Source organism: Fulmarus glacialis, unplaced genomic scaffold (genome assembly GCF_000690835.1).
Source record: "Fulmarus glacialis isolate BGI_N327 unplaced genomic scaffold, ASM69083v1 scaffold48175, whole genome shotgun sequence".
Lineage (NCBI taxonomy): Eukaryota > Metazoa > Chordata > Aves > Procellariiformes > Procellariidae > Fulmarus > Fulmarus glacialis.
In genome coordinates, this window is record NW_009215863.1 from 1 (window position 1) to 14,185 (window position 14,185).

General features: G+C 42.2%; 1 protein-coding gene across 1 annotated transcript; it reads right to left on the reverse strand.

Annotated features, from left to right (window-relative positions):
* Positions 1-9,403: 9,403 nt before the first annotated feature.
* IGFBP1 (insulin-like growth factor binding protein 1) lies at positions 9,404-12,609 on the reverse strand (the record flags this gene model as incomplete). The annotated part of the gene is made up of 3 exons (XM_009579078.1): positions 9,404-9,535; positions 10,674-10,802; positions 12,431-12,609. Coding segments are annotated over 3 exons (440 nt in total), but the record flags the coding sequence as incomplete, so codon positions are not given.
* Between the last annotated feature and the right edge of the window lie 1,576 nt (positions 12,610-14,185).

A 14,185-nucleotide genomic window follows, 5' to 3' on the forward strand; every position in this document is an offset into this window, starting at 1 on the left:
ATATATAATATATTCTTATATGTGTCACTATAAATGTTTGATGTCACTGTAGAAAAAAGAAGCCATCAACACTGTAATTTCCTGTTGGGTTGGGAACTCTATGGAGACTGAGGGCAGTGGGTTTCCAGCCGATGGGGCCAGGGGTTGTGCTGACAGAGGGGAGACCACGAGGCTGAGGAGCTTTTTCCTCTCCCACCCCGTGAATTACAACCACCCTTGTTCCTGCCAGCAATGGCGAATGTCTTGAAACTCTGACATGGGAAGGTTTGGATATGCAGCTTGCCAGGATCGAGACAGCCGATCACCGTAAATCGGATGTTTAAAGCCTTACCCTGAAATGTATTAGCTGAACAGCCCTGTGTGCATTCTGCACGTCTTCCTAATTTCTGTCTAATGAAATGAGTTCACATCATCATTAAAACTGAAATTTCTTAACCTTAGAGTAAGGAAAAAAAGTGTACATGAAGTGATGCATACTCCAGGCTAATACAGATTTCCTGACAGATGGTTACAGAAAGCTTTGTGAGGTGAAGATTTATTGCAATATTTTTACTGCTAATGCAAATGTAATGCCTGCAAAGATTTGTTGGCAAAAAAATAAATGCTGGGCCTTTTTTTTTTTTAAGTTGTAAACCAGTTGTAAACCTTTCAAATAATTTCACAGATGGAAGAAAGTTACATGTATACCAATATTTGGGCACGTAACCATAGATATGTAAGTAAGGGTTGGATTCATGAAAGTGAGTTAGTATTTCGCCTTTTTTTTTCCTAACCGCTATCTCGTGAGCCTTCTGAAAAAGAAAAGCTGCTTCTCACCAAAAAAGGTGCATAGCTGCCTTGCAAGCCACATTTTGCCAGTATGCAAGAAATGTTTTAACAGCCTGTGGCAGTATTTCCGATTGGTGTAATTTGTTGAGTTTTTAAGCTTTTTATGTTTTGCCCTACCATTAAAAACAAATAAATATAGAAGAAGCTGGCTAGTAAAGGTCCTTAAGTGATACTAAATTCTCTAATCTGTGCAGAGCACCAACTTTATTTAAAAAAAAAAATACCAGATCTCAAGGAACTCAAACTGATTCAAGCAAGCAATCTGTCACATGAATTATTTAAAAAATTGCATTCAGCTCCTTTAGTGGTACTAATGGTCTTCGGTATGTAACAGAGAAAACACACAGCCACAAGGGAGAAAAAAAAGAATTGTGTGGTTGTGCAAGTCAGTTTGGTTATTTTGCTTCCAACAGATGTCTTTAAAATAAAGACTATGTCTAAAAATAGCCCCAAAAATCTCACCTGTAATTTAAAGCTTCCCCTTTTTCAGAAGTTGCCTTTTAGATATTGTTTACGAGCACAGTTGCTTGCGGTAGTATTGGATACTTCCCGTTGCCTATCTGATGTTCCTGGCAGCTGGCATTCTTGGTATGAAATGCAAAATAACATTTATTTCCCCCCCCCCCAAAAAAAATTCACCCTTTAAAATGAAGAGAATTGGTGATGGCTTTTTCCTTTTTGTTTTGTTTTTGGTTTTTTTTAACATTCCTATTTCTGTGAAGACAAGGGTTCAATTCAATAGACAAGTTACTTGTCATTCAAAGATTTTTTTCATGGCTATGGGAGCCAGGCTGTAATTCAAACAAAAATACTTGTGGGCTGCATCCAAGCAGCAGAATGTGGGCAGCATGAAGCAAATGTATGGGTCAGTATAAGTTCAGGGGAAGATTTCTCTCCATGCACAGGTTAGAAATGTTTCCTGCTAAGAGCTGCAATGAGTGGAAGACTTTGTTTTTGGTGGCAGAAATGGAACCAATGCATTAGAAAAACACCTCTTGTTTTGGTGCCTTCACTGCCTTCAGCTCAGGTGGTTTATTTTTTTAAGTGAACATTTGTCAGCTTTTTTTCTTATTTTTAACAAGCTCTTTCAAGAATCTCAGGTCATCTGGGTGAACGTTATGAAGTCTCAGAAAAATCCTTGTAACTGCTAACAGTATTTACATATCAAATACTTGCATGGGAAGGCACTACAAAAGCTTAATGTATGTACTGCAAAAGTTGATTTCTTTTTGAGCATGTTTCATCTATACCATCTATACCATATTTCATCTGTGGCAGCTGTAGCCCAGATTGACGTGATAAGTATTTATTTTAACCAGTGTAAGAAATAGTTGCATAAATCCCTATAATTGACCAGAATGCAAGTTAAAGCATCCTGCAGGCAGCTCTATTATCTTTTGAACTATTTGAGAAAGTTCCCTTTTTTAATAGACCTACTGTCCTATAGTCTTTTGAGCTCAGAATATCCTTTTCCACTTTTTTGGCATGCATGCCCTTCAGGGCATAATGTTAGCTCTTTGTGCACAGGGGAAGGAGGCTTCAATGAATACCAAAACCACCGAATTAATTAGTTTTTAGTACAGTCTGAACTTTTTATGACTAATTTCCATAGAAACCTTAACACAGCATATTCTTTATTGAACTGAGCCCTAAAATTAAGTAATGGTTTTACAAACCTTTTGGGAAATCATTTTTTGGTATCTCTAGTCACTCTCTAAAACTGTGTAAGCAAGGATGGCTCCACAAGAGATTTTATGTATTAGCAATAGGAATTATATTTAAAGTATGAAAAGTGCTGAGCAATTTTCCTGCATGCCAAAGCGTATTAGTATTCAAAATGAAATGTTTATATGGGTAGCTGTTCTGTACATGGTCCTGCTGCGCCTTTAGGAACTCTTCATATCTATTAATTTCTATCAGAAGAGTATGCTTGCTTCCTACATTAGAAAGGACCCATTTTTCTTCCCCCACTCCCTCTTTTTTTCTGAGAGATCCAAAAATAAGATCCAAAAAGGGTATCAGAGTATTCCAAGGGCAAGCTTTTTTGTGGTCGGTATCAGTAATGCCTTCATCTGCAGTGTGCAAAATTAATTTTGTATAAGGCCATTAGAAGTGTTTTGGTATGTCCAGTGGACCTGGGTATCTTCTTCCAACTGGAAAGTATTTAACCTTCATTTGATTTTGGAGTCTCCCTGCTTGGAGTTACTCAAAAGCTGTCTGGACGTGGTCCTGGGAAACTGGCTCTAGGTGGCCCTGCTTGAGCAAGGGGGTTAGACCAGGTGATCTCCAGAGATCCCTTCCAACCTCAACCATCCTGTGATCCTATGAACCTGTCAGGATGTGGTAGCTTGGTGTCTGGAGTTCCAGCACATGAGATTGTCTACATTATTGATTGAGAAGTTGTTACATCTTTTTCCGCTAAAAAGGAAATTTTGTGGTAAAATGGCAAGTAGTGCAAATTTGTTGTTCACCAGAAGAAGTTTTGGTTTTAAAACTCTGCATTTTATGTATTATTTCTTCCAGTTCAGATTTTGCAGCTGTGGAAGCATATACACCAACCTTAGAGAAAATCCCATTGTAAAAACCTTTGCTTTTGCTTTTGCCGGGTACATATATTAAAAAATGCAAATGACTTCAAGGCTGAAAGTTCCAGCTGAACAAAACCGGAGACCAGGTATTAGCAGAAGCAAAGGGTAATGCTGCAAATCTCAGTTTATCCTTGCAGAATGCATGTCCTGCTGCAGTATGTATCCTGGCTTTCCACTTCTGCTGACCTATCCAAATTCCTTAAGAGCCTTTCTCTGTCATGGCTAATTTCACCCCACTGCTCTCTCCATGAGTGGGGATGGAAAGAAAGGCAGCAAAGTTATTGCTGCAGAAAGCAGCTGAGAGTTCCTCCTGAAAAATCTGTGAAGCTGAAGAAAATGTCATTGAGAAGGACTGCTTCCCACAGTGTGGTAAGACCTTCCAAAAGTGGGGTAGCGAAGGGACTTCTTAAGAGAGCCAGGCTGAGTGTGCATTTCCCTCACTCCCTGCAACTGGAGAGCAGAGGCTATTTTTGCCTGCCTATGCCACACAGAGAATATTCAAGGTGAAGACTTGTTTCCTACATCTGCTATGTATCACATAACTTGCATCCAATAAAAACTGACTGAGCTTGAAAAGTTGATTATTGCTTTATCACAGGGGTGCCACATGCAACTTTCAGCCCTCAGATCCTGCCATACATTTCCACATCTGCTATTATCCTGCTACCAGCGACATGTTGCTGCTCTTCTTTTCCTGTTCCCTTGCTGGGGCTAAATGGTGAGGGCTCAGCTGCCAAAGCAGCAATAAACAGAAGCCGCAGGCAAAAGAAAATACGAAAGATGATGATATAGCCAGCATTTGCTCTAGGCCTCCAGAGACATTCCACACTAAGATGCTTTTCCAAGGAACCTCAGCATCTACACATCAGCCCGTTGAACTACAAAGCACCATCAGTGAGAGAGAAAAAAATCACACGTCACCACTGCCATAATTACGCAATTAAAAACCTCAGTGTAGGCACAAATGGGCTGCTCTTTGTTAGCTTAACAGCAGTTGGAGAAGACTGAGAGCAGGAGGAAGACTGCCTGTGCCATGTTGTGCACGGCAGAACTGCAGAAGGGAGGCTCTGCTGGAATAGCTGTGCCTGCTGGCCAGGCACTGTCCCTGCTGGGAAACGTGGTTCATAAGGAAGCAGCAAGGAGCCAAGCATGTGTGCAGCCCTGCCTTCCCCTGCATGCCCTTGTCTCTGCTGGCCTGCCCATACTGCCACTCAGAGGTGATAATCCAATGTGGAGTCTGAAAAGGCGAGCAGAAGGTTTTGCAAAATGAAACAGCCAAGATCTGGAACGGGCTAAGTTTAGATTTGTTCATTTGACCTTACTTCAACATCCACGAGCACGCTTGCTCCCACATCTCTCCCGCAGAAGGTTGCTCCTCTCCCTAGGCCCTCACAGGAGCCTTGGTGAGCTGCAGGTGAACTTTGCACCCCAGGGAAGGAGGTAGGTCAAGGGAGGAGGAAAGGAGGGAAAATAAAATAAAGCCCTTGTTTGTTGACAGAGCTATCATCAGAGCTGTTTTCATTACTCAGAGTGCAAGTGCTGGTATGTCCGGGCTCCTGCTCCACTGCTGTTGTTTTTGGTACTTTCTGGTAATACAGAACTAACCGGCTGTGCTCCCAGCAAATCCTCTCCTTCTTTGTCCCCTCCCACCTTTACCTAAATGTGACTACGTAATATAGGGTGACATGTCAGTAAGAGAAGCCCTTCACTTGCCCCAACTCTGCTACTGTTACTCACTATGTACCATCTACACAAGTCTTAAAGAAGGCTTAAGATGCTTATACCCCACTTTCCTGTGTGGTCTGAATCCCTGCCTGATTGTCAATGCAAAGTACAAGAAATGCATAAAATAATTGGTCCATAAATACAAAATGTGTTGGCAGATAGAAAGCCTGGGACCTGTCATCAGTGCAGCCTGGGGAGGCTGTTTAGGCTAGTGGTTTATCAGTGAAGTGATAGCCGAGGAAAAGTAGACCCACTTCAAAGGTGTTGTCTAAAGATAGAGATGGGACTTGTCCATTCAATGCACAGCATAGGCTGAGAGTCTAGCTTGGAATGAGTCACTTGGATCTTTTTTTTTACAGATACTTACTAATATTATGGGTTGCGCAAGGATTAGACATTGGTGTTTTTCTGCAATAGCCAGGCAGTAACATGGATAGAAAAATAACATTTCTAATTCTGCAAAGTCAGTGCTGCTAGGCTGCTAGTAAAGCACAAACATCTTTGGTTCTGACTTTGCAGAAAAAAACTGCTCTGTTTTAGTATTTTGTTGAGGCTCCCACGTAGTGTCTGACGCTATGGAGCTGAGCGCTTTCCAGGAGTGCAGTAAATCCTGTGACAAGCCTCTGCCATGTGCCATTCTTTCCCATCCCAGTTTTCTTCCCCTTGAGGAAAGCAAGCTATATGTGACGCATTTTCTGTTTGCTTTTTTATTTTGTAATGTGTTTAGGACTTTCACTAGCAAGTGCAAGGAATATATTGGTTTTGGAAAAGGCTAAATCTTGACATGCTTAATATCGGATCATGTTTTGGCCTGGATCTGTAGAAAGCTGTTCCCTGCCTAAGTTTTGCCTTTGCAGAGCATGTGTTCTTACGATAGAGAAGTGACAGAGATGCTGATGAGCTTTCAGTGTTAGTGTTGGCTGCCCTCCACTCCCATTTTCTTTCTCTCCTTCTTTCTTTCCCCTCGCCTCCGAATGTACCCCAAAGTGATGAGCAGAACTGACTCTGTATGAGCAGAGCCCAATACCAGGTGGCTGTAGGTTGTCTTGGACAGCTTTAGGGGAAAAGGAGGGTAGAAAATAAAGTGGAGAGGGCAGTGACCTCATTTCTGTGCTATGAGCATTTTGCAGCTGGCAGTAGGCCAGGAGCAGGAGGAGGCATGGCTGGAACAAACCCTGCTGCAGCAAACCTGGCAGGGTTTTGGCATGAAAAAGCACTAAGTGGGTAGGTAGGGTTCTCAGATAACATGAACCAAACATCACATATGCTCACTTAAGACCTTCCCACCAATTAGGTTTTTTTAGGTGGGGTAGGAGGAGTGCAAGAGGGTGCGAAGGGAGGGAGCTGAAATAACGAGGAACAGTACTTCCCCTTTACACATCCAGCTGCATGCCAGGTGACCTGAGCTGCTAAGAGCATCCTGCAGCACCTTCCCTGTTTCTCCAGTCATTCCCACCAGGCTTGGCTCGCCAGTGCAGGTGTGACCATTGCAGCAGGCACACACTGAAGCCAAGACTGGCAGCTGACACATGCAAAAAAAAAACCCCAAACAAACAACAACCCCCCCCCAAAACAGAAAAAAATAACCAAAACAAAGGAAAACTACAGACCTTTGATTTTTCACCCTGTAACTGAGGCTGATCATAAAAATCAGGACAAATCACAACACATGGCATCTATGGCCTAAATGTAGTCCAAGCTCCTGGCAACATTGTGAGAGGGGAGATAAAATTTGCCTTCTTTGCCTCCTTGCATTAGTCCTAATCCCAGTATACAGAAGAGTCTGGCCCAAGTCAGACAGCCCATCCCAGAGCAGCTCAGCAGAAGTCTGTCCTGGTGAGAACTGGCAAGATACCACAAGAGGCCAGATTGCAGATAAGGAGGCACCCATCCCCTGTTGCCTTCAGTGGGAGGCAAGGAGCTAAACCCCTCTAAGAAATTGGCCTGTCATGCCTGAATGCTGTAAGAAGCAACTTCTGCTCCTGGTACTTAAGATTTAAAGGAAAGAGTTCCCCCCAAACCCTGTCCCTGTTAGAAACTCTAATTTCTTGCAGCTAGGATGGGAACCTGCCACACTGCAAAACCTTGGAAGTAGCTGTCCACTGGATTGCTATACTGCAAATAGATTGTGCTATTAATAATTATTAACGTGATGAACATTTCCCCTGTATGTATAATGATCCCAACAAAAAGAACCAATTTCTGCTCTTTAGAGATCAACCTTTAGACAAGGTCAATGGGGTGATATCAGTCAGAGTGCTCTTAAGCATGTGCTGTAGCTACGAGTATATGATTTCCGCTCCTTTCTTCACCATTTTCCCTCGGCAATGCTGCATGACAGTTGTTCAGTACTGGGTAGTCTCCATGAAAGAACTCCAAGGTTCTGCCCAACTTTGCTGCTGCTTCATTATTTTGATACAACGATTGCCAAGCATTTTGACACAGTGAATGCGGTGTTGTCACACAGTTTTAGCCAGGTCTCACTGTAGCTCATTACAGAGAGGTTAGACGTTAATTATTTATAATACCAATGCCATCAACTGCTTTTGCAGTGCTTTCCTTGGGAAGTTCTCAAAACACTTTACAAAGAAGCTCAGCAGTATATCCATACTTTTAAATCTGGAGCAGTTTATTAGACCCCAATCAGATCAGCTGACATTGACGTGCAAATGCAGCCAACACATTCAGCAAGAACAACGTGCGATGCCACAGAACCGTGATACGAAGAAGAGATCTCCACGCTTTGCAGTTTCTACAAGCCGCTTCCTGCTCACATTTAAAACCCAAAGCTTGTGCCAACAAATGCCGAATTTCCCTCCTGCCAGGCTCTTAGAAAATGTTATTACTCTCAGGCTGTTTTCTCAGGCAGGGTTGGTGCAGCCTGTTTCCACCTCTGGGACTTGCTAACTCCCACACCAGTTTCTCCATGGACAAAACCAGCTTGAAGCCAGCAGGGCAGTTGCTTTCTTTTTCTCTGCAACCACTCAGTTGAAGGAACATGCTGGGGAGGGAGGGGAGCCACATCCCAAGCCAGGGGGACCCTCTTCTCTGCTTTAAACAAAAGAGTAAGGCCGGGCTTTTCCCCAGCCTCCCTTTTATAACCTCTGACTTTCTGTGCAGGAAATGGCTCTTTCTAGTCTCTAAGTTATCTTTTTATATGCACCAATACTGCTGCCTTGGGCTTTTGAGCAGAGAAAGACATCCAGCTTTCCTACCCAGAAAACCTTTTAATAGCTTCCCTTGGAGGCTGCTGCTTTGTCCAAGGCAAAGGCTTGCAGAGCACAGCCGGGATCAGAGAGGACGGGAGAAGGGGAACGGGGCGGGGAGAGCAAAAGAAGAAAACTCATTGCAGGAAAATGGAGCTAGATGTTCAGGAGGCAGATTTGCAAGATCCCACCCACCGCTGAGCTGTCCTGCCGAGGCCAGACTGCTGAATGGGAACATGCAGTGAGCAAGAGACTGTAGTGTAGAAGACATTATTTAATAGTTCATCTTAAATAACATGACAATGTCAACATGTGAACAACTTACACCTGTCAAAGGTGGCACAGAATATCCTGTTGTGTTTTGCCATTTATCCAGTGCATATGTTTGGAAAATAGAAACAAATACTGTCCCATCAGGAGCTTCAGTATATAATCAAGGTTTAGACTTTCTTTTTTAAGAAACAGCTTGACATTGAAACAGAGGTGCAAAAGCAACATGATATATAAACAAAACAGGTTTTAAATAAGCTTAATAAGCGTGTTCTCTAGTGAAAGCTATTTTTTAAAATTCAGTTTACGTCTATAAATACATAGTACAAAAATGCAAGTTTACAAGCCATTTTTCCCAATAGAGTTATGCCATTTGAAGTTTTAAGTAGCAACATTCTGCCAACATAAGATGCATACATTTAAGAGCAATAATATTAAGTATTTACATATAAAGTTATGAAGTGTTTGAGGATATAAATTAGTAACAACACACAGACAAAAATACACGTACTGTGAAATAAATAATTCAACAGCTTTACATGAGGGTATCTATAATATTATACAAACAAAATATACAAGATTGTAGGACTTGATCTTGCAGTTGCTCATATCTGTCACTCGAGCATCTGAGTAATCCCAGTGCAGTAAAAAAGCTACTTTATGGGGTTACTTATATGCTGAAAATCAGGTGCACAAAACTACCTTACTGAAACGGCTCCTGACTGAAATGTCTCCTGACTAGATCAGGCCCCACAGAAAACTTGGTGTGAATTAATGTGTTTAGTTTTATTCTTGTGAGTTGAGATATTGTTGGCATTCAGGGTCTCCCTTCATTTCTGGAGATCCAGGAATTCTTCTTCCATTTTTTGGATAGACACACCAGCATCCAGCAGATTCTCCATCCAGTGAAGTTTCGCACTAGAGTATTATTAGCAAAACAAAACCCACAATAAGTAGCTGTAAGCAGAAGATTACCTGTGAGATACTGCAAGTAGAGGTGTTAGACAGAACTGGATTAGAATGTGGGGACCTGCCGTGCACAGACTTGTTTTGAATGCGGTGGTCCTGCCTCTGACCAACACACTTGGTTAGGGAGCCGTAACCCAAGCTCAGCTACCATAACAGCAACTTCAGAATTAAAACAGTTTGCCCACTCCTTGGTAAACAGCAGTATAAAGCAGCAATATCTTCCAGCATGTACGAGCTGGTAGGGTGAGAAATGACTGGATGGTCTGGCTCTTCACTCAAGGAGGCAAATAGGGTGGGTTTTTTCTTGGGGAGGGGGTTAAACAGATTTCTGTTTGTGCCTGATTAGATCCCAGGTCACACAGGTTTGTGAGTCACCCAGTGTTGCCATGCCCAAAAACAAGGAGTCTTGGTGACACAGATTTATGCAGACCTACTAAATTTGTGTGCATGACCTGTGGTTACAAGGGTGTGGCTTGAGGTTTGGAGCTTTAGTTAGGTTTGCAGATTACTCTCAGTGTAACTTGCAATGGCTTTTTTTGAGGCTATAATGGAAATGAGCATATAACATAATCCATAGGCAGCACAAATCAGTATTTTTGTTCTACTTTCAGAAGGCTAATTTTGCTCCAGAGAGTTTTTTCACTGCCTGTGTGAGTTTTTCACTGCCTGGGAGCTGAGAGCCTCCTTTCTCCATAGTGATTATTACATATTCAATGGGCTTTGCAGGCAGTATGGTGGATTTTATGAATTAACGTCAGCTGGGAATATGCTAACAAATCAGGTACATGGAGCTTGATTTGGCCTGGGAGCAAACAGAGTTAAAAGATTTTGGAGAAGGCCTTGTGTGCACCTGTTCTGTGAATGGAAAAGGCTCCTGTCTCCATTGCTGTCAGCCCACAGCATGCGGTTCACTTTTAAGAGAAGAAGGACAAACCATCTGCTCTCACTACTAAGTATCCCTGTTTTCACAACCTGGTTTTCCAGCAGCTGCAAACTCCTGAGTTTGGGAGCAGAGGGCTATGAAAGGCTTGGCTGTGTCAGGCTAGTCGCAGCACTGCTGTAAGCAGACAGGGGAAAAGGCACGTACCTGTTTGCTGTGGTAAAATCCATTCTTGTTGCAGTTGGGCAAGTAGAATTTGTAAATCTCCCCTCCGCTTCTCTGCTGTGCCTTTGCCAATTTATACAGGGCTCTGTAGAGCTCCTTCTGACAAGGTCCCTGAAAAAAAGGTTGTCAATACCAAAATCACAGAGAAACCAGCTAAACAAAAAGTGATTAGTATAAAGCTAGCAAAAAGCTGAAAATACTTATTAGTCATAAAATCTGCACCAGGCTGCTTTGCATGTAGTTTTTACTTGTTTCAGTAGGAGCACAGCCAGAAAACTCTGGTGTTGCATTTAGGCCTTTGTTTTTATTCTTTGAGGTATTTTCTGTCCTCAGAAACATGAGGATTTAAGTCCTTAAATTGCCACACAAGGAAATTTAACCTGTACTAAGTAAACACATTACTGCTCAGAGGGTACAATCTCTCCTATTATGGGGAGGTGCACGTTAGGAGGCTGGTGTACGTGAGACTAGCCACGTTTTCTGGGTTGCCATGGCCCTGTGCTCTGTTGATGTATGGAGAAGAGGTGCAAGACATATATAGAAGGTGCAAGAACAAACATCTGAATGTTTGTTATCTTTTGTACAGGACAGAGCTGTCGCCAAAGCAGAATAGAGAGCAGCTCTGTGGCTCTGAGACCCAAACCCAAAGTTCCTGAAACTGGGGATGAAGAACTGTTTGCAATATTCACTATTTTCACAATTTGCTTGCTCCCTTTTTCAAAGTCACAATTGCCGCTATTAATAGTACCTTATGTGTTTAAATGAGTGAAAGGGGAGCACTAGTGACTGAACAAATATTTTTACTTTAGAGTGAAAATAATCATACCATCTGCTTTTGAAAGACCTCCCCGTGTCAGGCCCTCACATAAGAGATTCTATTCAAGTCAACGGGCTTATCTGTGGCTCTGGGTGAGAAAAGCAGAAGCCTACAAATCAGAACTGGAGCTAACAGCACTTATGTATAATAGTTCAAACTAAATCAGTGATTAAGTCCTGTTCTGGATGTGGAATGAGGCTTCCTAGGGTGAGGTGGTGGTTAGTAGGTTTTTGCGCTTTTTTTCATTTTGTCTGTGACCATTACGAAACTGGGCTTCTGTGGCGCCCAGTTCTAATTCAGCTCCGTGCTATGGGTATGCTGGCTGCCTGGGACTGGTCTAACTGTGGTTCTCTGGTGCCCTCAAGTGGAACACGGACCTGCTTGCAAAGGCCCCACACCCCCACTATCCACTGCAATTTTGCAGCGTCGAAGGCAAAAGCTTACTTTAATTACTGAGCTTTTTGCCTTTTTACATGCATCTACTTGCGATCAGAAAGAAACACGTTTTGGTTTGCATTGGTGTTTCATCCATAACTGTATATAAGGACTCCCTTTTATTTGACTGGGCATTGGATCAGTGACAAATGCCTTTTATTTTTTAACAAAAGGAGTCCAAGATTTTAGTATGGCCTCCTAGAATTTAAAGGCCCATGTTATAATCTGAGAGTAAATGCAGAGAAAGATTCAGTCTCTGCATGGAGTCTGTATAGAACATATCTGATGCACACCTGTTTTTATCGCTCCTGCCATTTTGCCTGTTCCTCAAGCATCTGATGAAGGCATTCCAAAAGTCTGTTTACTGGCTACCCAAAATACTGACATCCCAGTGTTGCTGCTAGGATTTCATGCATAGTTTCATTTTATATTCTTAATCAACAGCATCTACTGAAATGTTCTCTGAAAGGTTTGCAAGAAAACGCACCTGCTCTTTCCATTTCTTGAGTTCAGCTAGTCTCTTTGCTTTCATGTTTTCGTATGCAGTGATGGCATTCCAGGGGATGGATTTGTCCTGGCCTATGGGAAACATCAACTGATAGTTCAGCAGCTGATCCTGTGTCATTTCAATGCTTTCCAAAGGCATATCCTCAGGTTCGATAGAGTCTGGAAAGGAATGATACTAAGGTGAACATCTTCAGTGAACTTTTGCATTTATTTCTCCAAGCTAAAAAGGTAAAGAAAAAGAAAAATTAACAACAACAACAAAAAGTAGTATCTAAGACAGATCCATTACAGTAGCTCTTGTAGGAGTAATAAATTACATGTGCAGCACATCTAATTAAACTTTTGTCATAAATTCATATGAGGATGCATCAGCTGTTCTCTAATAACTTGGTTATTTTACGATCCTTCAGAATCACTCTAATCCCAAAGATGAAGCTGCAGCCAGTCTGTTAGAAATGAAAAAACTTCTTGACCACAGTGGGTTGTAGAGACTTTGATAAATGAGGAAAGACTGGAGTTAAACTTGTAATGAATTTAGATTTTTGTCAGCATGATGTGTTTCAGTTTTTATTCAGAAGAGGAACTGGTCCAGACCTGATCCCATGGCATCCTGTACTTTGTTCCGTGGCTTGCCTCAAATATAACAAGGAGTAGCAATTCACAGGAGCCAGCAGTAGCTCACGCTGGCCTGCAGTGGATCAAATAGCCAGGGAATGGCAGAAACTGTTTGGATCTGCCTGGTCACGGCCTGCACGCCACTCAGCGTGTGTGAACTTTCCCACTGGGAGCAAGAGAAGCTCTTTGCAATTGCAGGGACTTCTCTTGGGATAGAAGTTTGACATGTTTCTAAATAACTTGTTGGATCAAGGCTGTAAACAATCATCCACCGGGCTAAAAACCACCTGTTTTTCCCTTTGACAATGTTTAAGAAAAAATGGAGGTGGAAAATTGAGGAGGGGAAGAAAGAAAGAATAAAAACAAGGACAGAGTAAAATCAAATCAAATACTAGACCTTTTAAACTGCCTTAAACACTCATTCAGTCACTGTTCTCTCCTCTCCCTGCCCCCTCAAGTACAAGAGAAACTCCACTTATTGCCACCAATGGCCATTGTTATTTTGAGTCAATAACGATTATTTTTGTAATGCTACTGAGTTACCTTAATCATAACTGCATGAACATAGCAGTAATGATGGTGAAAATAATAATAATAATAAATTGTAAAATAATTAAATAACACTGAAGAAGTTCCTGATCATCAAATAGTATAAGATGCTTGATAGGTCTTTTTGCTCAAAGATAGTTTGGCTAGCACTGCACTACTTCATATACGTTTTACTCTTGAAATGAAGCGAGGCAGAAAGCCTATTTAGGTCTTTCCATTCTCTGTCATGACTTTTGGAGACGGACATAAACAAAGTCTAGAAAACATTTGTCCTACTCTAGTTACTGTTTACTACTAAAGAAAACTGCCTACAGCTTCCCAGAAACCTTATTCTGATTATTCTGTATCGTCCCATTACTATGCTTTAGGGTTTTCCTGCTCACTGCCTGTGGCGTAACAGCCTGCTGTGAACATCTCTTGGCTCCGCACCAGGATGCGTCTCACCTCGCACAGGTCAGAGCATGCTTTCCTGGAAAACGCAGTCCGCCTTCCCTGTTTTCCAAACGCCTGCCTAACTTTGATCGTTTTCCGAGCTACTGACGCCCAGCGCCCGCAGCGGCCCGGGCGCACC